At 52.8% G+C, this 21,270-nt stretch overlaps 3 protein-coding genes across 7 annotated transcripts; all 3 read right to left on the reverse strand.

The window, feature by feature from the left end:
- Nucleotides 1-1,024: 1,024 nt before the first annotated feature.
- ENSA (endosulfine alpha) lies at nucleotides 1,025-3,451 on the reverse strand. The gene is made up of 3 exons (XM_068662705.1): nucleotides 3,277-3,451; nucleotides 2,677-2,802; nucleotides 1,025-1,991 (listed from the first exon to the last, which is right to left on the reverse strand). Exons 1-3 carry the CDS (start codon nucleotides 3,331-3,333, stop codon nucleotides 1,821-1,823), a joined length of 354 nt encoding a protein of 117 aa, XP_068518806.1. The 5' UTR covers nucleotides 3,334-3,451; the 3' UTR covers nucleotides 1,025-1,820.
- A 1,171-nt stretch (nucleotides 3,452-4,622) lies between these two features.
- Nucleotides 4,623-9,583, reverse strand: GOLPH3L (golgi phosphoprotein 3 like). The gene is made up of 4 exons (XM_068662704.1): nucleotides 8,922-9,583; nucleotides 6,482-6,613; nucleotides 6,203-6,317; nucleotides 4,623-5,563 (listed from the first exon to the last, which is right to left on the reverse strand). The coding sequence occupies exons 1-4, from the start codon at nucleotides 9,087-9,089 to the stop codon at nucleotides 5,136-5,138; spliced, it is 843 nt and encodes a 280-aa protein (XP_068518805.1). The 5' UTR covers nucleotides 9,090-9,583; the 3' UTR covers nucleotides 4,623-5,135.
- An 810-nt stretch (nucleotides 9,584-10,393) lies between these two features.
- Nucleotides 10,394-20,599, reverse strand: HORMAD1 (HORMA domain containing 1). 5 transcript variants are annotated; one of them, XM_068662698.1, is made up of 15 exons: nucleotides 20,432-20,599; nucleotides 19,741-19,795; nucleotides 19,254-19,398; nucleotides 18,859-18,922; nucleotides 18,276-18,311; nucleotides 17,161-17,197; nucleotides 16,901-16,921; nucleotides 16,777-16,803; nucleotides 16,253-16,320; nucleotides 14,898-15,049; nucleotides 14,326-14,579; nucleotides 13,616-13,682; nucleotides 12,540-12,616; nucleotides 11,962-12,045; nucleotides 10,394-11,408 (listed from the first exon to the last, which is right to left on the reverse strand). In XM_068662698.1, exons 2-15 carry the CDS (start codon nucleotides 19,771-19,773, stop codon nucleotides 11,337-11,339), a joined length of 1,137 nt encoding a protein of 378 aa, XP_068518799.1. In that variant the 5' UTR covers nucleotides 19,774-19,795; nucleotides 20,432-20,599; the 3' UTR covers nucleotides 10,394-11,336. The 5 variants fall into 5 exon arrangements, with proteins under 5 accessions (XP_068518799.1, XP_068518800.1, XP_068518803.1 ...); XM_068662699.1 differs by having other exon boundaries at nucleotides 20,514-20,584; XM_068662702.1 differs by lacking the exon at nucleotides 18,276-18,311 and having other exon boundaries at nucleotides 20,432-20,597.
- Between the last annotated feature and the right edge of the window lie 671 nt (nucleotides 20,600-21,270).

The raw sequence follows: 21,270 nt of genomic DNA on the forward strand, positions 1-21,270 counted from the left end.
GCGTCAGGCGGGGATAGTGGAGGAGGAAGCTGTGGTTCCGCCTTGTCCCCACTGCCCTGACGCACTTTTGCCCCATAATCGTCAAAGAATTGGGGACGTGCATCCACCCCACGCGCCCCAACCCCATCACCTCCTCCCCTTTGACCCCATAAGCAGCAGGATGGGGCTGCTCCGGGGGCCGGTGAGGCAAATCCCAACCCCAAAACCCCTTCCCTTGGCCCCAGGGAACGCGTCCTTGTGGGGGAAGCGAATTCTTGGCAGCGGGAGGGGAGCTGGGTTTGTTCCGGCAGCGCCCGGCGGTGCCAAGCTCCACGGCACAAACAAACCCGGCTGGAACAGCGCGTCCCGGCCCCGGCTTTGGGGTGGGGATCGTAAAAAAGGCCAAAAAGGGGGGGGAAACGGGGAGTGGGGGGCACCAAGAACCCCCGGTGCACAACCCCGGTGCTCGTTTGGAAGGCTGGAGGGGGGAAATGCCCCTCCTGGTGCCCCCCCAGGCTGCTCAGCTGGTTAATGTCATGGTTCTGGGGCAGCTCGGCAAAAAGGGGCAAGTCCGGGTGTCCCAAATGGCTCCCAGCACCCTATGGGGGGGTACAGGGGTGTTTCAGCCCCCCCCCAAAGAAGGGGGATGAATTATGGCCAAGCCTTGCTCAGCCAACCCACTGAAACCCCCCCCAAGGTTTTCACCTACCCCCCCTGTTGGAGCTCAGCTCCCTCAGCCCCTCCTGCCTCAAAGAAACCCCACCGGAGCCCCCAAAAACGCCCCAGGACACCCTGACGTGGGGACGTGACCCCGCTCCACGTCGCAGTCACGTTCCGGAGCTGCTCTGGCTGCTTCTCATCCTCTGGCGTCACCGTCGCTTCCTCCTCCTGCGCGGGGGGAAGTCGTGGTGGCGGAACTGTCCCCTCCCTGCCCCCACTTTGCCTTTTTCCCTATCTTGCTTTTTTTTTTTTTCCTTCCCCCTTTTATTTATTTATTTATTTTTTTACAAGCGCGGCACGCTAGAAAAGAGGGGAGATGAAGAAGTACAAAATTAGATATATTTTTATATATACGATTCGTTATCTATTTACAAACACAGCTGGGACAGGCAGCGGTGCACGAGGAGGCTGCGCAGCTGCTGCCCTGACCGGGCCACGCAGGGACCGGAGGGGAGCCAAGAACGTGGCTCACCTGTCCCCACTCCGCTCCTCGTCCCCACAGAGGGGAAATCCCCTCCTTTGAGGTCTCTCCGGACCCCCCAGCAGCAAATGTGAGCGTCGAGAGCAGCCCCGGTGCTGCCGGTGCTCGGCACATGCCCGAGGGAAGCCGTACCTGTGCCGCCCGCTGCCTCCCTCCTGCGGTTTCTCTCCTGTCCCAAAGGGGAATCCCTAAAACCAACGGCGTCCTCTCGCCCTCCCCTCGCCTCTGGAACGGGGACAGAGCTCGGGATGGGATCAGCGCAGCCCTCGGGGCCCTTCCACTGACCCTACTACAACCGCGTGCTGAGCACGTGGTGCCCCGCAGGCTGCAGCCACGGCGCTGCCCTCGTTTTGTTTATCAAGCCTGAAACAAAAAGGCAAGAGGGGAGAAAAAAAAAAATAAATCAAAAAAATCCTCTCTGCAAGCAGGGATGGTTCCCAACGGGGTGAAAATGAAGGCAGCAAACCGGCCTCCGACACCTCTCCTAGGGTTTGGTGTGTGTTTGCTGTAAATACTCATAAACTACGTGGATTCTGGTGCTCCCAGCCCTACGGTACAGTGAAGTTCAATCCAATTAACCAAAAGAAAAAGGAAAAACGGGGGGGGAAAAAAATAAAATAAAACAGCCTGTGAGCGCAGGCTACCCGGCCAGCTTGCTGGTCACAAGCGAGGATTTTCTCTGCGGGAGGTCCTGCGGCGTGGGGATGTGGTCTCCCGTCACCAGGTTCTTGTCAGGCCCCGCGCTGGGCAGCTGCTTGTTCTTCATCTTCGCCTTGGCCATGTTGTAGTCACCAGAATCAAAGTATTTTTGCTGAAAAAGAGAAAAGAGAGAGGGTGGGTTAATCTGAAGGTTTGCAGCACTGGCAGCCGAGCGGCGGGGCACGGCCGAGACGCGTGCGTGGGGCTAGAAATGAGATTCTTTATGGGGCTGCCAGGGCTGGCACACAAAACCAGACCACGAGGGGAAAAGGACAGCTGATTTCGCTCATCCCGCTGGCACAAAAGCAGGGTTTTTGCCCCAGGGGGCACAGCCTGGCCCTCGGCAGGGCTTCTGCTGGCGCCACGCAGGTCGCAGACAGGATCCTGCAGCCGAAACCCAGCAGGGAAAAAAGCCTGCTGTGTGCCAAGCAATGAAGTAACCCTCTTTTTTTTTTTTTTTTTTTTTTTTTGGCTTGCTTTAGGAACTGGCACCTAAAAACATCCCCAGCGTTTGTGTCGGTGACAGAGCACACGCAGAGGCCGCGGGGACGGCCGTCAGCAGAGTGGAAGCCTCGGTGTGTTTGGAGCTGGGGAGGGATTTGTGTTTCCTGCCCCAGCCTCTGCGAGCAGAGCCAGCAGCAGCAACCCCAGCAGCTCCAGACGACTCTGGGAGGAGAATTTTGTTGCTTTTCCAGGGAGTAAAGTGATGTTTTACGCTGAGGTGCTGCTGCCTGACTTGATGCCGTTCCCCCCTGCCCTTTGTGCCTGCCCAGAGCCTGGGGCCGGGCTGTGAGTACCCCTTTCTGCAGCCTCTTCATCAGGAAATCGGAGCCTCCGGGCTTCTGGCCCAGGTTGGGGTATTTCGCCTTCAGCTTCGCCTCCTCCGCTCGCTCGGGGTGGGCGAGCTCCTTCTCCTGCGCGTCCTGGAAAACGAGAGGGGGCTGAGGGGGGGCTGGGGGGGGTCTGAGGGAGGCTGAGGGGGGTCTGGGGAGGTCTGGGGGGGGCTGAGGGGGGCTGAAGGGGGGCTGAGGGGGGGGTGAGGGGGGTCTGAGGGGGCTGGGGGGGCTCTGAGGGGGGTCTGAGGGGGCTGGGGGGGGGGGTCTGAGGGAGGCTGAGGGGGGGCTGAGGGGGTTGAGGGGGTCTGAGGGGGGGGCTCAGGGCCCCCAGCCCCACACCCCCAGTATCCCACAACCCCCCGCGCGCCCCCTCCACACAAGCTGCCCTTTTCCCCGCCCCTCCCGGAAGTCCCTCCTCCCCCCCTCCTGCCCCGCAGCCAATGAGAGGCCGGCGTTACTCAGATGGACAGCGGCAGCAAGCAATCACTGAGCGGGGAGGGGAAGATTGACGCGCTGCCCAGCCAATAGGGAGGCAGGAAGGCTCGCCGAGGGGGTTCCCACCTGTTTTTCCTGCCCGGGTTCCTCCGTGCGGGTGCCGGTGCCGAGCGGGGCGGCCATGGCGGGGAGCGGCGACCCCGGTGGATCCGCGCTGCCTCCGCGCTGCCTCCGCGCCGCCCGGCCCCGCTCTCTGCTCCAAAATGGCCGCTGCCGCCCCCTGCCGCCTCGGCAGTCTGACGGACAGGCGGCCGGCCAATGGGAGAGGGGAGGAGGGCGCGCTGACATCACCTCCAACCAATCAGCGCCAGCGTGGGGCGGGGAGAGGGGCGGGGCTTAGCCGCCCCGGCTGGAGCTGAGGGGGACCAATGGGAAGTGAGGCAGCTTGAGCGGGAAGGCGGAACCCCCTCAGCTTGATTGACGCTGGAAAGAACCAATAGGCAGAAAGACTGCGGCCGGGGACCCAATGAGCGGGCAGGAGGGGCGGGGCTTCGGCTCGGCTACAGGAGCAGGCCCGGGCGCCTCCTGGTGGGCCGCAGAAGCCCCTTGGACCCCTCAGAGCTCCCAGTGCCCCTAGTACACCCAGTGCTCCCAGTACACCCAGTGCTCACAGTGTCCCCAAGCACCCCCACTGCCCCTCCCAGTGTCCCCCAGTGCTCCCAGTGTCCTCACTGGGGCATCGCCCTGATCTGGCCTCATGGCCCCACAGTGTCCCCATGGCCCCGCCACAGCCTTGTGGCCCTATAACGTCCCCACGGCCCCACAGTGTCCCCATGGCCCTGCGCTGATCCCATGGCCCATCCTTTTATCACGTCCTGCAGTGTCTCCATAGCCCCCAGATGTCCCAGTTTCCCTTAGCACCGCACTGTCCCCATGTCCCTGCATTGTCCCCATGCCCCACAATGTCCCCACGTCCCACACTGTCCCCACACCCCATAATTTTCTCAAGTCCCACAACGTCTCCATAGCCCTGAAACCTCCCCATGGCCCTACCTTATCCCCATGTCCTACAACGTTCCCATGTCCCACAGTGTCCCCATGTCCTACGGTGTCCCCATGTCCCACGGTGTCCCCATGTCCCCATGTCCCCATAACCCATAATGTTCTCAAATCCCACAACGTCTCCATAGCCCTGAAACCTCCCCATGACCCTACATAATCCCCACATCCCATAATGTCCCCAGGCTGTCCCCATGGCCGCGTGCCATCCTGACACCCCATTGTGCTGCGGGCTCCTTGCCCACGCTCCCCACAGGCACCGGCACCGACCCGCTGCTTTCCTGGCGACCCCAAGAAGGTGCCCACGAGGATCTGCGTCCCTTGGGACAGCCCCGGGCCCCACAGAGCAGCCCTGGGGTGCGGGAGCCCAGTTTGGGGTGTCCCAGTGCCACCAGCAGCACCGAGGACCTGCCTTCCACCACCAAACCCTTTTATTAGAAGGAGCAGTTGGAACCGCCGCCACTGCAAGCTATGGGTTTAAATACCCAGAAACACGTCCACATCCACGGCGGGGAGTCCAAGTGGCAGAGGAGGAAGGAAATTAATCATAATTAAAACGGAAAAAAATAATAAAAATAAAAATCACAATGAGCTCATCCCCTTCTTGAAAACAGCTGCAGGGCAGCACAGCCCGGAGGATCAGGGCCGCCCCGCAATCGCAGGCAGGGGAAGGAGGTGAAGGGGGGGTCCGGGCTGTTCCTGAGGGGGGTCTGAGCCCCTTCCCATCGCGATTTGGCCGGTGGGGCGCCTCAGTGCTGCCACAGCAGGCATTCAGCATGGCCGGTGGCCGTCACCTCCGCTCCCTGGGGGCAGCAGCCTCCGTTGGCAGCGGTCCCGAGGCCTCCTGCCCCCCACCACCCCGTGCCAAGGGAGCCCGTGGCCTCACGCCGAGGCAGGCGAAGCTCTGCCGCCCACCCCGCGGTGCCTCAAGCCTTGTTGAAGGCCGCCAGGATGGCCCAGATCATCTCCGTGCCTCTGTTTTTGGCAGCTTCCACCTCCGGATCTGCGTCAAGGACCTCCTTGGTCCTGTTCATCGCTACCTCGTATCGCTCGTCCGTCAGGCTGCTGAAAGCGTTCTCCAGCACGTCCGAGGAGTGGGCGAGCACCAGGAGAGCCAAAGTCCTGCGGTCCATGCGGTGCGGGTCGCCCGCCCAGCGCTCCAGCACGCCTTCCTGCAGCCTCTTGAGCAAGCGTTGCTTCTCGGCGGCGTTGCTGACGGGGTGCGTGGTCATGTCGAAGAGGAGGAAGTTCTGCTTCTCCGTGGTGAGGATGCCTTTCTCCACCAGGTTCTTGGCGATGCGCTCGCGCACGTTCCGCAGCTGGTACTGCAGCTTGAAGGGGTTCCAGGTCTCCCCTGAGGAGAAATAAACCACGTTGGAGGCCGGGTGGATGGAGCCTGGCTCAGCCCCAGGCTGCCTGGGGGAGCTGGGGGTGCCCCATCACTGGGGGGGCCCCCAAGGCCAGGCTGGATGGGGCTGGGGAGGAAGGGGTGGTGCCCATGGTGGGGGCAGGAACGAGGTGGGCTTTGAGCTCCCCACCAACCCAACACAACACAACACAACCCAACCCAACCCAACCCAATCCAATCCAACACAACGCAACCCAAACCAACCCAACGCAACCCAACACAACCCAACGCAACCCAACGCAACCCAACACAACACAACACAACCCAACTCAACACAACCCAACGCAACCCAACGCAACCCAACACAACCCAACGCAACCCAATCCAACCCAATCCAACCCAACGCAACCCAAACCAACCCAATTCAACCCAACAAAACTCAACACAACCCAACGCAACCCAACCCAACTCAACCCAACTCAACCCAACACAACCCAATACAACACAACCAAACCCAACCCAACGCAACCCAACGCAACTCAACACAACCCAACGCAACCCAATCCAACCCAACGCAACCCAACGCAACTCAACACAACCCAACGCAACCCACGCCATGACTGTGCCTCCTCTTGCTGGGCCTACCCGTGAGCAGCTCTATCCAGGTCTGCACCGTTTCTGCAGGCTCCGTGGCCTTGATGTGCCGCAGGGTCTCGTCCAGCAGGATGTCACCAGTTGGAGCATCCGACTTCAGGTGCACCTGGGAGGCCAAAAGGACCGGGAGCCGTCAGGCTGGGACGCGGGCAGGCACTGAAGCACGCCACAAAGCCACCGCGGGGCATGTGTATGCATGTGTGGGGGACACACGGGATGGCCGGCACCCGTGGCACCGCCTCAGCCCTTCGGCCCCATCGCTGCCATCACCTTCCTGTCCAGCAGCCGCTTCTTCCTGGCGGTGAGGGGCTCCAGCTGGATGCGGCCCCGCAGTGCCAGCTCGATGAGGATGCCGCCGCGCAGGCCAGAGGAGATGCAGTCGTTCCAGAAGGAGGTGTAGCCCTGCGGGGACAGGGACATGTGTGACACTAGGGACAGGCAGCCAGAGCCCCACCGCCATGTCCAGGGACCCCCACCCCCAACATCCCCTCACAGAAACAAAGAATCATAAAGGGTGGAGAAGATCTCCAAGATCTTCTGGTCCAACCACCCCCTCCCACCAATGTCACCCACTGAGCCATGTCCCCAAGCACCACGTCCAACCTTTCCTTGAGCACCCCCAGGGACGGTGACCCTACCACCTCCCTGGACAACCTGTCCCAGTGCCTGACTTTGTAGAAATGTCTCTTCATTTCCAACCTAAACCTCCCCTGGTGCAACTTGAGGCCATTCCTTCCACTCCTTTCTTCATGGAAAGGGCTGCCATGGGCTGGGCAGCGCTCGAGCCAGACTCAAACTCAACACGTTTCACATCAAGTGGTCTTTTTGGAGCCCTGCCCTGAGAAATGGGGGCTCCCGAGTCCGTATGGTGCTGGGCAGAGCACCGAGAAGGTGCAGGGGGCTGGAAAGCATGGTCCTGGAGGGACTGCTGGTTGCATGGGGTTCTCAGTCTGGGAAGGGAAGGTCTGGAGGCCGGATGAGGGGCCCCAAGGCTTAAAAGCCAGCTGCAAAATGAAGGGAACGGCCTCTTCTCCGCCTCCACCATGTGGCAGACAGGGGCCGGGGCTGCAACTGCAGTGGAAGAGATTCAGGATGGCCCCGAACTCGCTGTGCCCAAACGGTGGATGGGGCTGGGTGCTGCGCCCCGTTCCTGGCCATCGCTCCCTTTCCATGGAGCTTTCCTTTGAGAAAATGGGGAGGCAGGGGGGAAAGGGCAGCTCTAACCAAGCTGGGGGACCACAGGCAAAGCAACCCAAGAAGCCCTTCCCAAGACAGGAAGGCCGAGAGCTTGCGGCCTCCTACGTAGAAGCTTTTATGGTCCATACGGGTAACCTCCTGTCCCCAGCGCGTCTGTTTGTACAGCGCATCTGGACACCGGGTTGTTCAGCTTGCTCAGCACGGGGAGTCATAAAATAAATTAAAGCCTTTATTTGCCTTCTTCATTTCCTTGTGAGCGAAGACAAAGCAACCCTTCACGCTTGTCTTTGCTAAGACGTGCTGATTTCCTTCCACTGTGGTGTTTTTTTTCTTTGCACGTGCCCTTTAGGAACCAGTTCTCTGAAAAAGGGCATGGAGGTTTCCAAAGGTTTCGGTTCATTGGGCTGGAAGGCACATTTTGCCCCGAAAATTTTAAGGGGGCTGAAATGAGAGAAATTGAAAGCTCCTTGGGTAATAGCAGCTCCTGAAATCAGACTGGTCATGAATGCTGGTGTGCAGCCAGTGTCCCCTACGTGGACAGACTGGTACTTAAAATAATGAAATTGCACTGGGGGCTCATTGGGTTTGGCTAAAATCATCTTTTTCATTATTCTATTTTTTAATCTTCCCCTGCTCATCAAACCACGAGGGTGGGCCGTGAGGCCTGCTGCCTGCGCCTTGCCTTCAGGTGGCGAAACACGGAAGGACAGGACGAAAAACAAACGAAGAAAGCGTGAGACAAGTCCTTCTCTTATCTATTTTGTGCTCTCCTCACTTCCTGGTGGCTTTGGGGCCGTTCCCAGGAATTTGTAAACTGCACCAAGAATGCTCAACGTAGCCCAGGCAGGAAGGGAGCCGGGCCACGCTGCTCTCAAATATTTGCTCCCAAGTTATTTGTGTGATGCTCCCCGGGTAGCCCCGCTCTCCTGCTACTCCCTGCTGAGCTTGCCAAGCCCTCAGCCCCCCGTCCCTGCCAAAAAAACACGGCCAGAGCAGGGCTGGGGGGCAGAAGGTGCCTGCCCAGACTCATTCAAGGACCACCAGGGCCCCAGGGGATGGGAGCACAGGCACCTCGCATCCCTCTGTGCTTGTTGCTGCCTCAGGAAGCGCCTCGGGCTCCTGCTGAGCCTCCCCTTGCCTCATTTTCCCCATTTTGGCGGAGGGGAGGGGCCGTATTGCCATGCCCCAGGAGATCTAGATGCAGGCACTGACGTGTAGGAAGCAGAAAGGTGCCGAGCGGGGCCGGCCCCGCTGTGGGGGCTGACAACCAAGAGCCCCGATCGCCCCCGGTGCTGCTCGAGGAGGGAACGGCAGCCACCGGGGAGCTCCTCCTGCTCCAGCTGCTTTCTGTCCCCTTGCCCCCTTCCCTCAAAACCTGTCCCTGTCGTTTCTCAAAGAGGGTTTTGGTGAAGAGCAAACAGCGCCGGGGCATCGCTGCGCTCCCGTCGGGGCTGCCACACGAGGCTGTGGGTTTCCCCGAAGCCTCATTTTAAGACCTTCGGCCTCGCTTTACCTGCTTGTCCTTCAGTCCCAGGAGCAGCACCTCCTCCATCAGCGTCAGGCGGGTGGCTTTGGAGTCATCGTCCTCCTCTGGGTCCCTCTCTTCTTCCTCCTCATCCAGCCTCTTGCCCACGCTCCCACCCGCCTCGCTGCGGCGGCCCCGGTGGGTCAACGTCGTCATTGTCACCCGTGGCCGGGACGAGGACCACGCACGAGGGCAGGGGGCTGGGACCCCCCGGGTGGCCTCCGGAGGTGTCGGGGAGCCTTCGCCCCGTTACCCCGGGGAATCGCAGCGATGGCTGGACGGGAATCACCGGCGGGGAGCTGCCACCCGTCGCCCCGGGATGGGGTTGAAGCCGGTGGTCGCGCTTCCACGGAGCTGGCGGCGAGACATCGGGACGGTGACGGAGCCTTCACGCCCCGGGGACCCCCGGCTTGGCCATGGGGTCAGGAGCTCGGTTCAGGCCCGGGGAGCGGTGGCAGCCCCCCCGGGGGCAGCCCGGCTTCTTCTCGGGGTTTATCCCGGGGGTCTCCAGGAGCTGAGCTCGGAGCCTCGCTGGGATGGCCGGGGGCGAGGGAAGGGGCTGGGGAAGGAGCCTCGGGGCCGGTGCGGGAAGCGAAGCCGGGCCAAAGCTCCCCGGGCTCCGGGAAAGGCCAGCGGGGGGCCGGCACCGGGGAACGGAGCCGCCAATGAGCACGGGGGGGGCGGCCCGGGACGGCCCCGGGGGGGGCGGTGCCGGCTGCGGCCGGGACAAGGCGTGTGCGGGGCGTGCAAGGAGCGTGCAGGGGGCGTGCTGCTTGTGCAAGGCGTGTGCAGGGTGTGCAAGGAGTGTGCAGGGCATGCAAGGTGTGTGCTGCTTGTGCAAGGAATGGGCAAGGTGTGTGCAGGGTGTGCAAGGGGCATGCTGCTTGTGCAAGGCGTGTGCAGGGTGTGCAAGGGGCACACTGCTTGTGCGAGGTGTGTGCAAGGCTCATGGTGCTTGTGCAAGGAGTGTGCAAGGCATGTGCAGGGCATGCAAGGGACATGCTGCTTGTGCAAGGTGTGTGGTGCTTGTGCAAGAGGTGCACAAGGCAGGCAAGGGGCATGCTGCTTGTGCAAGGCGTGTGGTGAGGTCTCCGCCAACCCAACCCTTTTTCTGAGTCTGCGGTCAGGAGCTGCAGAGGAAATCCTGTGAAATCACACCGCAAAGCCGACAAAACCAGCTGGTGCTAATTAAATCCTGCTCACCCGGTTCAGCGCTGAAGAGAACCGCGGGGCTGCGACCCACACCTTGACCCACTCCTTGCTGCGGGTCACACGTAGGGCACGGGGCAGCACCAGGGGCTCTCAGCACCACGCCAGGAGCTGGAGATGTCCCTGGGGCTGCACCGTGCCTGTGCCCCCACTGCCCGGCCAAGGAAAGTTCCACATCCGCAGGGTTTTGCCCCATTTGCTCTTTCCCTGCCTTTTCTTAAGACCACAAAGTGCAAAGAAACACACAGCCACACATTGAATGCTGCTTTAATGGAGAAATATGATAAAAAAAATGTCAATTTAAATTCAAATATATCAAGAACTGCTCAGCTATCCACATCCGAACACAGGAGCTGTGCAACAGCTTCCCTCCAATTCTTTTACACTACATGAAAAAAGAACAATTATTTTGGCATAACAACTCAGCACCTTTTCCAATTCCTGCAATTAATCATTTCTGATACACGCAGGCTTCTCTTTCAACTCATCTCACAGCCTGAGAACCGGTGCCTGCCAGGTTCATACCCTTTGTAAATATATATGAACAACTGTACACAAATCCTGGTATTTTGGCAAGAAATACGTGGTTAAAGGTATGAAGAATGCTTGCTTATTGTTTGTCTGGTGCCTTTGGTCTGGAAAGAATGAATCAAACATCCGTAACTGTTCCAGTTCTGCTTGCTTTGTAGTAAAACCAAGAATTGTAACACAGCTTAACAGCTTTCCTAAACTTGCTCCAGAAATTAAGAAAACCTGCTCCAAAAATTAACACCGAGACTCGAGGATTTTGGGCCCTGGAGGGCAGGTTCTGACCACGGAGTTCCTCAGCTTTGACATAAAGCCCAGAAAACGTTACCAGTGAAATCTCACACTGCAGGGTTTAAGCACGTTATTAGCAGGGAGCCCCCATCCCCCAAATCACCTTCGTTACAGATTTTTTCATTTTTTATCCCAGACTTACATCAGTAGCCAGCCTCTGTCATTCCTGATGGGGATGCAACCTCCTACAGAAAGGAACTTCTGATCTACTCCACTTGGCTTCTTGGTAGATTTTTCCTTAGAACCCACAACAACTTGACTACAAATAGAACAAGGTCCCTGAAAGAACACTGAAATATTAACAATCGCATTAAACAACCAAAGGGAAGTGGTGTGGAGAAGCACCCTAGAAGCCAACAGCCGGGAGAGGGGTGTCTAAAACTGCTCCTTCGGCTCACTGATTTTCCTCCTTTTTGGCAGCACGTCTTGACTGGAAGAGGGTTCGGGCTGCAGGGAGAAACCAGGCACAGGGTTACAGGTCGTGGTGCTGCATGGGCTGCTCCTCGCTGCCACCACATCTAACGAGAAGAAAATCCACCCCAAACCTGGCTGTGCAAGGTGCTGAGCACCCAGCTCCTGCTGCTCCCCACTGCTCAGAGGTTTTTTTTTCTTAAATACCCAGAGCAACATCTGGGCACCGAAGTTTTTACAGCACAACCTCCCCCAGCAGCAGGGGAAAGAGCAGGGGATTTATTTACACTACAAGGGCAGTGCCCCCATGTGCTGCAGCTTCAGGCAACGCACCCCAAGCCCGGTTCCTGGAGCACCGTGCCACCTTCTGACCCCCACCTGGGCATTTCTGACTTGCACACGTATGACAAGGTGAGTTTAACCTCTAGCTCTGCAGCACCTCTGCTTGTTTAAAGCAGCTGCCTCGTCTAAATTCTAGCATTGTTTCATTTTTTCAGCATGAACTGTAACAGAGGTTGGAGTTTTATTCACTGCTTGCAACAGGAAAAAAGTCTTAAAGAACAGAAATAGAAGAAAAGCTGATACTAACGATGTAGGTTTGAAATATCTTCCCGCTCCTTGTCCTGCTCTCTGACATATTCAGTTCAGATGTCTTACTTGCCAAATGATCAACCTAAAATGAGAAGATAAATGTTTGCTTGTGACAGCAGGTTTTTTTTTTTTTTTTTTTTTCCCCAGGGAATATAGTCTAAGTTTAAAGCCTGAATAGTAAGGCTGTAACTTAAGTTTTAATCAAGATCTTAAAAATCAAGTTTTCATCTGCTGGAATTAGAAGAGAAATTTCTGTTAGGCAGAGTGCTTATTTATGGCAATTTACAAACATGGGAAATTGCTTTTCCATTTCTTGTAGCCTCAGTCAGCCCAACTGTTTAGTTTGGAAACTGATCAGAGCACCAGCCTTTGGTTATTCCTTCTGATTGCTGTAGAATATTCACCATTTTTGTAAAACACTGGGAATTAAAATCGTAACGTGCTCTACTGCTGAAAATACTGTTTTAAATAAACCTTCTGATTACTGATTAATCACTTGAGTTAACTCAAAATACGGAGTTCAAAGCTTCACAAAAGCTCTAGTAAGAGTTGAAGATGGCAGAGTGGTTTCCATACCTGGCGATTGGAAACGTACAGACTCCTGTTCTCTCCAGCCTTCGTAACTTCATCTCCTCCACCAGGGACACCCGGTTCTGTAAAAGTTGTTAAATAACAAAGCACACAGTCGACCAGGCACTAACAGCCTCTTACCACTGCAACACTTTGACACGAGGAAAATGCACGGGTTTATGTGACACAGACTCACACGTGCTCCTTGGAAGGATGGGCTCGATCCCCAGACTCTCAATGTACTGCTCAAAGCCCATCTACATCACACCTTGCTTGCGAGGATAAACCCTCACGGGTTGGTTTTGCACTTCTGGCACGCTTCTACCCATCCCAAACCACTGTCAGCAGGTGGCTGGTGGTTTGTAATCCAGCCACACACAGCTGAGGACCTCTGCCTGCAGCTCCAGGTCACAAAGACCAGGCAGGAGGAGGAAAGAATGAGCTCTGAGAGCTGGAGAGGGTTTTTTTTTTTAATTATTTTTTTATTTTTTGCTTCTAATCCACTGTGTTTTTTTCCTAGGATCCCCACATAAGCACAAACTGGTTAGAGGTGACAAACAGGTTCTTCAGAGGGGGAAGTGACTAACTGAACTATTTCTGGATGACAACCGCATTTTTCTGACTGTCTGGCAGGTCCCATAAAAAAGCATTTTACCAACCCTGTAAGACAAGCTATTCATCATACTTTTACATTATTTTTTTGTTGAATTCCTGTGAATTCTACACGCACATAAAAGCTGCATAGCTTTTAGTGGGTATTGCAGTTCTGCAGCCTACTAACATCAAGAGAAGTGGTTTACGTGTGCTCTTTCCTACGCATTTCCGTGATTATTTTTCAACAGCACGGGGATATTAAGCTGTTTTTGAGAAATTGCACCTTTCTGAAAAACAACTGTAATGCTGCTATTTAAATACACAGATGTGCTTCACAGAAGAAATCCAGACTAAAACAAAGGCACAGCGATGGGCATGAGGAAAACACCACAAATCTGGCAGCCTACAGCAGAAAACTGAGTATTTCTTTGAGTAGCATCAGGAAAGAGGCACAAACTGAAGAGACTTGGAAAACAGATAAATTTTACCTTGAGCTTCCAAAGTATTCACGCGGTTATCATCATCTTCCACTTTGTTATCTAACACGGGGTCTTCCTAGATAAAGAAACGGGTCTGTTACTTACAGCAGACATAAAGAAAAGTTTCTACTCACAAAAAAGCTTTGGAACAGATCTTAGCAGATGGATTCTTGGTGAAAAGAACTGCTTTAAAATAAAAGAATATGATATGGGACGTACAGACTAGCTCAACGTTAGTTATCAATGCAGGCATACATTTAATTCAATTACTGAAAAACATGTCCAATTGTGAAAAATGTGCCCAATTGTGAAAAACTGTAACAGATGCTAGGAGAAAACCATCGGTGCACCTTTGTGTTGCTGGTAAAGCAGCGATGGAGCCGTGCCATCTCAGAGGCTCCAACACCAGCAGGATGTGAGAGTCTGTCGGCACGTTCAGATTTGGCTGTGCTTTTCCTGACAGAAATCCCAATCCAGAACCAAACTGAGTCGCAGCATCCCCAGCTGGGTTTACCCCGCTATCCAAGAGCAAATTCAGCCCTGGTCAGCACCGCCTGGCCGCAGGGGATGGCTCAGGAAGGGCACGGGACAGTCATAGGGAGGTTTCAGGGTGGCTAGAGCTGAGCAAGCAACCAAATGCACCCGCAGCACACCGCTGCTTCCTCTCTTGCTGCTCCTCTCCTGCCTCAGAGGGCTGCACAAAGCACGTGAGCTCTTACATCCATGTGCTGGTTTTCTTCTGGGTCATCTCTGTCCACTCTGAGCACCTGGAGAGGCTGATCAGTATCTCCTTGCTTCAGTATGCTCTCATCGGCGTTTTCCATCCTCTGTTTGTCAGTTGTCACTTTGACTTTCAGCATGTGAAAAGGCGTTGGCACTTCACCCATGCTAAGGTGCATGGGCTCTCCCTCAAATATCATCCCCTCACATTCACCCTCCTTAAAACCAGGAGGCTGGTAATCAGGTGGTGTAACTGTAGGGAAGAACACACGAAGCGTTGCACTGCCACAAAACATGCTGTTCTCAAATTAACCTCAGCTCGTGCAGCTAAAAGACTTTTCTTCTTTTTTTCCCCCCACTGAAATCCTTGCTCCAATGAAGTCAGCTGTAAGATTGTACAGTCTGTACAGAGATCAGATCTGTGCCCCTGGGATTTTAGAACCTGTCCCAAGAAATAATTAAACACGGGAAAATTTAACAAGTCCCAGCCACCACGAAGATTATAGGTGGAAATATTTCTTTGTTTTCAAACGTCTAAGCACAGCTGATAAATTAATCAGGAAAACACTACCTTCATCGTAATAAAACAGCTTCATGGTCAGGCAGACATCATTTGGTAAGGGACCCAGGTTTTGCATCAGAACATAAATCTTGCGAATGAGGAGGATGCTTGCCTTCTTGGTGTCTGCACAGGCGATCGGGGAATCACTCCCTTTGCTCTTGCTAGAAATGGACAGAGTGTTCAGCTTTTTTATACAGAATGGTTTCAGTGTTTTAATACACAGACACGTTGGAGAAGCAGACATCCCATTTCTGAGATCACAAGGATCAGCTCCTACCACCACCGAGGTGAGCTGCGTGCTCTGTCCCTTGTGAGATCAAATTCTGAGCCAGGAACCTCAGGGAAGCGTTGGGGTGCAGCAGTTGTGCCCTACAGCTATATTTTAGGTTACACAATGCTTAAAAACAGATCTGAAATAGAAGCTGGTACATTTGCAAGCCCCAGTCCTGCTAGGTCTCTCACACCCGTAGTATTTCAGGGGCTGCAAGTAACACTCCTGACTTTAACAGGGAAGGTGACTGATAAGGGAAGATGCCTGAGGGACTCCTGGCATCCGGCTCTGCAACACCCAACTCCAAGCAGCTGCCCCAAATTCTACCTTACTGTCATTAAAAACAGAGAGGTCTTGCTCTGCTGCCACTCCCTGCTCCCTCCTCCTCACAGCCACCTTCCCAGCCGCATTCCCTGGAACTCATTAACATCTTTACAAGAGCCTGATCATTTCCCAGAAATAGCCCAGGTCAGAGAGGTGGCAGAGGACCTGAGCAACCAAAGGCATGTGAGTTATTTCACAAGGCACGCCGCCTTTTGGAGGCACCTGAAACAGTCTCAGATGTGTTTCCCAACCCCGCAGACATTTCTCTTTCCCCGCAGGGTGGCAAGGAAGCAGGACTTGTTTTCGAATCAGCACAAAACCAGCCTGCAGTGGCTGCCTCCCATCTCCTGCCACCACGCGACTTTCAGAGGTACGTAACCAACCTCAGGCCAAAGGATTGCAGCACTGCAGCCCCCTCCCTCCTTTTTTTTTTTAAGTTTAGAAATCATTTTATGTCAGAGAAAAACTGGAAGGAGTATGTTACGCAAGGAAAGAACTGGTCACGTTTCGGTATTTGTTTAGAACAAGTTACTTCCTTGTAGCTAAGGAACATTTTTTTACTGCATATTTCACAAATATCCTCACGACACACTAAAACAACTCACTGTATTTTAAAAACAGCCTAACTAATAAGGATGCACTGATAAAATCAGTTGTAAGATCCAGATTTAGAAGAGCAAAAGCCAACCAGAAAATCTGAAGCTGTTACGTTCGGGTTGGTGCATGCAATGAGCTTTAAAACCCCAGAGCAGAGCAGTGGGGACAGTACCTGCTGAAATTCAGGAGTGGCCCGTTGTGGGTGTACTTGAATTTGAAGTGATAACATTCAGTAATTGTCTGCAAACAAACAGCAATTATTAAAGATGTCAAGCAAACAGCTCCTGCTTCTACTCAGGCACCTGATAACTTGGTATTTAAACAAAACGATGATAGCTCTTAGCTCCCAGCATAGGAATACTTCAACAGTTTTAATGCACACTATATTAATCAAATCAAAAATCTAAAGTTCCCCCCTGGAATCACCACAATGAAATATTTTACAAGAAACTTTAGCAGAAATTTTTGTTATTAAATATTCTATCCACATTTTAATTGCTATGGAACTATTTCACCCAGCTCACAGACGGGGACAGTGTTTAGTTATGGATTTTCCCCATGAAAAGCCACGGGTTTGTTACACAGAGTTAGGACATGCACTGGGGAGAAAATTCAGTCCTACTGCTTATATACAGGCAAGCTTCACTCTGCCTATCCTGTCATTAGTTATCAAGGAAATTATTCTAGCAGATTTACCTGAGGATCTTCCGGGTGGGTATAGACCTGGATTTTTAAAAATAAAGACAGGAAGCAGATTAAGAATTGTACATACATCTGGGCACAGATCCTTAGAGTAGTGCCTTACTTCTGATGTACTTACCGCTAGGACAATCATTCTTAGCTGTTGGAAACATAATTAAAGCAAAAAAAAAATATTAGATATACTCTACAGCCTTTTTCTGCTTACCAAGCATGTTTTCTTTAGCTCTCAAAACCAATTATGACCACTGGAGGCCTATTTGAAGGAATCTGAGCTACCCTGTAACCAGAAAGTCCTACAACTACAGTGGCAGGCAGTGGAATTCTGTAAGTGAACATTCCCATACCCTTAAAAAAAACAAATGATACTAGAAGACTTACATATTTCTTCTGCAAGGCATCATAGCATCCTAACATCCTGCAAAAATCAAATAAGATTGTCCATCTAGTCCTGAATAAAATACTCCCACACAATTAAAGTCTTTGTACAGTCTTACTACTGCTGTAGCAAAAATAATGCTTATTCCATCGTGTCTTTTTTATGAGTAATAACAATTTTTTTACTTACCAAGTCAAAATGTGATCTATAAGGAAACAAAACAAGGCAATTGGGTGCTTATCAGTGTCAAATTTTATATATGGATTCACAAATCAGTGTATGAATACTTCAGCTGAACATCTCTGAAGCACAAAGGCGTTATTATTTAGCTGCTGGAATTTTGTTTTCCTATAACATGCAAACAGGACCCCAAAACTTACTGCAATTTCCCCTGCAGTTCTTTTGAATGTGGTCAATGAGCAGGCGTGACTTTTGGCACGTCCACGATGCCGAGTTACAAAACTCTGCTCACCTGTAAGCGACCAAGGGCTTGCACAACCCCTTGCCAGCATCCTCAGGCTGCTGTGCCACTGCCCTTGCATGCTAAGGCTTGGTTCCCACCTGAGTGACCCAGTCACACCTCCAACATCGCAGCTCAGCATCTCCAGCACCTCGCAGCGACTGCCTTGAAGCCCCAGCTGCTGAACTGCTTTGTTTCTAAACGCTCGCCCTCTCATGCTGGTGTAAGCATGAAAATAAAGGTGGCTTTTAAAGAGGTTCTAAAATCAGGAATGTGTCCTCTCAAAGCCCTGGTGCAGCTTGAGCTCGACCACAACACATTCAGTGCATGGGCAGTGACTCCAGTTTGTTTCCTAAAGGGTTCGACGCAGCCTGCAGCGGGGTTAAATCCCGTGCACGAAATTGCTGCACCCTTTCCTCTACCCTGCAGAACCGAGAGGACCTCGGGAGTCACCCAAACACTTCTGGAAGGAAACCAAAGCCACACCTGGAGGCACCCAGCAGTGAAACAACTGCAGGCAACACCCCAGTAACCAGAGGGCATCTGAGCAGTGAGGAAGTTGGAGGTATTTAAGCCCATTCTGCAGCAGAGCTGGGGAGGAATCCATTTCCCCAGGCAGACAAGCAACACCCCAGGTGCCCTTTGCCTCATACACACCTTTTTAAACAGCAGGGAGGGCAGCCAGGAACCAACCTCGTTGAGAACAGAAAGGAAAACGATAAATACCTCGAGTCCCAGCTGAGGCACTCGACTGGGTGAAGGTGCAAGAGGGCAGAGACAACTCTGGTTTGGAATAGGAAGGCCCACGGTACCACTTTCTTACACAAAATTAGCGCCAGACCTTCAAATACGAGATGCAGAAGAGCAACAGGCTCAGTTTTTGTGGGAACACTGCACCCCCTACCCAGCCACAGAGGAATCGCTGGTTAGGTTTTTTGCATTCATCTGCATCGTGAGCATTCTCCTGCACCCATGGAAACCAAACATAAAGCAGACTCAGCCTAAACAATGACTGAGCCCTACGAAACACCGGGCTGTAAGCTTCCTAGAACAGGAACTGAAGAAATCAGTGACAGCTTTACCAAAGTGCGTGCGGTTTTATTTTCTGAGTAAGAAATTGTTACTAAAAACACTGCCCGTGCAGTTGTTTACTTGCAGAAAGTGAAGTTTTCTTTCAAGTTGCAAGCAAGGAAGGCATCTCTCGAGCTCACACACCATGCAAGTGTTCCAGTTCACATACCATTTCACCAGCTGAGTAGAGCCAGGACAGTTCTTGTCTTCCCTCAGGATTTTGACGCATAGATCTCAAATCAAAAACAAAAAAAAATATGTTAAATTTTTTTATATGTTAAATATTTTTAATATAATATTTATACAACAAAATTATGACACTAAAAGTGAAGTTCATTCTCCAGAATTGTATGTTAAAAGTCGGCTTTCACTTACATTGCTCTAAATATTCTAATTCCTGCATCAGCATCACCCCTATCTTTAATAAAACTCAGTAATATTAGCAAAGTTTCATTACACTCATAAGAAATAGCTACTGCCTTTAATTAAATGAACTTTAATTTATTTAAAAACGCCAACTTAACAACCACCCCGTGCCACTGCATCATGCCAAGAGCCTGTTACCATCCAGGTATCTTGTCCCATAGGCACTTTCAGGGAAGATCCCCCTCAGGTACGTGATGCAGGACACTGCCACCGCCAAGAGCCTCTTCACCAGCGTCAGAGATTGCTGCTCTGTGGTTATTTTATTGGGAAACACGACCGCACTCTGAAAGAGGAAAAACAGCTTTCAACATCAAACGCGCAGCCTGCAGCCTGTTCCGCTGCCTAACATTTTAATTGACAAACATTTATAAAACTAAGCATTTTCCTTACACTTGGTGTTACTATGCTTTTAGGACATTGACAATTTCGACCAAGCGTGTGACCGCAAAGTTCAGACTTTTAAACCTATTTTGAGCACCTTAATGTGTAGGTGAGCATTGAATTAATCCATAATTTTCCAACGCAGAAAGCTTACAAAGCACCTGGGTGCATCACTTCAGCTACAATTCACTATGTTTTTCTTTATTCAACTAACACGTTGTGCTGAAACATGATGAAGTCATACCGTACAGTTCTTCTGCTTCTGAGCAGTTGCCATTTTGCTGATTTTACTCTTCTGGCTGTTAAGAAAACATCTGCATTAATGCACGTACAACCACTGCTCAAGAGCGCGTCCAGCTCACGCTGCAGCTATTTGGTTTTATCAACCCTGTAGCTGAACCTACAGATGTTTCCTGGGCAATTTACCTCCATCAGTTGACAAACTCATTTAAATGGAACAGTACAGGAGGTTTTATTTAGTAATTGGCTGTGTTAGACACGGGATTTTTCACTTCTAACAACCAAGGGAAAAGCTGCACGAGCTAAGTAAGATCAGGGCATGGGATGCGTATGCATGGGCAAAACCCACCCCAACCACCACCTCCCCTGTGTGTGTCAATACAAACCCCCCCTCCCCAGCTCCCCACACATAATTACAGTATTTTGGGCCTGTTGGCATGATATAGGAGCCTTTGAAACAGATGCTACATGTTAACACCAGCCAAAACCAAACCATCCTGATTTTGGCCACCGCCTCCAGATTTTGGTTGTTTTCCTTCACCACTCAAATGAAAACACACAGACAGAACCTTCCATGGCTTTTTTTTTGCCTGTTTAACAACTTTTGACAACCCCTGACATTCAGTGGTTTAAGCATATGGTACGAACACCCCAAACAAGCCTTCCACAGCCCCGTCTCTCAAAGTGAGATGCACCTATGATGAAGGACAGTAACCCCTTCCCTTTGTAGTCCGGAAAATACACCAGATTGAAAATACACCTCCAAAAATACCACACCAGGCTGAAAAAGCCGCCCCACAAGAAGCACAAGGGCCTGGCACAGTCCCTCCCCCGTCGCTCCTCAGAACACAACTGGCCCGTCCCGCCCGCTTCCCTCCGCTTTTATAGCCCGCGAGGGCCGTGCGCAGAACGGGGCGGGGCTACGAGCTCTGCACGCGGCGCCGCGGGCCGTGCGCAGCCCCGCCTTCTCCAGCCCTCAGGCGGCAGAGGGGCCGTGCGCAAAGCTCCCAGTACACTCCCAGTACACTCCCAGTACACTCCCAGTACACTCCCAGTACACTCCACTCCCAGGCTTCTTCAGAGCTCCCAGTTCTGCTCAGAGTCTCCCCCTACCTGCCCCCAGTTGCAGGGTTTTCAGTGTAAAAAATAAACGTATTTAAGAAGAATTTTAATCCCTGTTCAGCTGCTGGGATTGCCTTGCACAACCAGTGCTCTGTTGCTGCCAGTGCAACGGCCAAAGCCAGAATTAAAAGCACCTGTTGGGTTTATAATTAATTGGAGATAACTTAGAATTATGCATTGGGAGGGTTATGTCTTGGGATTTTAAAAGCCGTGTGCTCACGCATTCCCACCTTACAACGTCTGATTTTGGAACCACAGAATTCAAGCCATGGAGATGGAAATGCATCCCTAGGAAAGGATGCGGGTACTGCTGGTGTTACCTTCAAAAGGCCATCACCAGCTCCGCCACAGCTCGTGTTCTACACGGGGTCTCGGTTAGGGACCCCTCAGCCATGCAGATCGCTGTCCCCAA

The sequence above is a fragment of the Anas acuta genome, chromosome 28 (assembly GCF_963932015.1).
Source record: "Anas acuta chromosome 28, bAnaAcu1.1, whole genome shotgun sequence".
NCBI lineage: Eukaryota > Metazoa > Chordata > Aves > Anseriformes > Anatidae > Anas > Anas acuta.

Excerpts from the sequence above, each read along its gene's own strand:
- GOLPH3L (XM_068662704.1), bottom strand. The coding sequence starts at position 9,089 with ATGACGACGTTGACCCACCGGGGCCGCCGCAGCGAGGCGGGTGGGAGC. Across the intron at positions 6,614-8,921 it reads TGGGACTGAAGGACAAGCAG|GGCTACACCTCCTTCTGGAA; the intron begins GTAAAGCGAGGC and ends CTGTCCCCGCAG. Across the intron at positions 6,318-6,481 it reads AGCGGCTGCTGGACAGGAAG|GTGCACCTGAAGTCGGATGC; the intron begins GTGATGGCAGCG and ends TTGGCCTCCCAG.
- ENSA (XM_068662705.1), bottom strand. The coding sequence starts at position 3,333 with ATGGCCGCCCCGCTCGGCACCGGCACCCGCACGGAGGAACCCGGGCAG. Across the intron at positions 2,803-3,276 it reads AACCCGGGCAGGAAAAACAG|GACGCGCAGGAGAAGGAGCT; the intron begins GTGGGAACCCCC and ends CTCGTTTTCCAG. Across the intron at positions 1,992-2,676 it reads TGAAGAGGCTGCAGAAAGGG|CAAAAATACTTTGATTCTGG; the intron begins GTACTCACAGCC and ends TCTCTTTTTCAG.
- HORMAD1 (XM_068662698.1), bottom strand. The coding sequence starts at position 19,773 with ATGGCAACTGCTCAGAAGCAGAAGAACTGTACG. Across the intron at positions 17,198-18,275 it reads CCTCCCTGCTGTTTAAAAAG|GATGTTAGGATGCTATGATG; the intron begins GTGTGTATGAGG and ends TGATTTTTGCAG. Across the intron at positions 14,580-14,897 it reads GCTGTTTTATTACGATGAAG|TTACACCACCTGATTACCAG; the intron begins GTAGTGTTTTCC and ends TCTTCCCTACAG.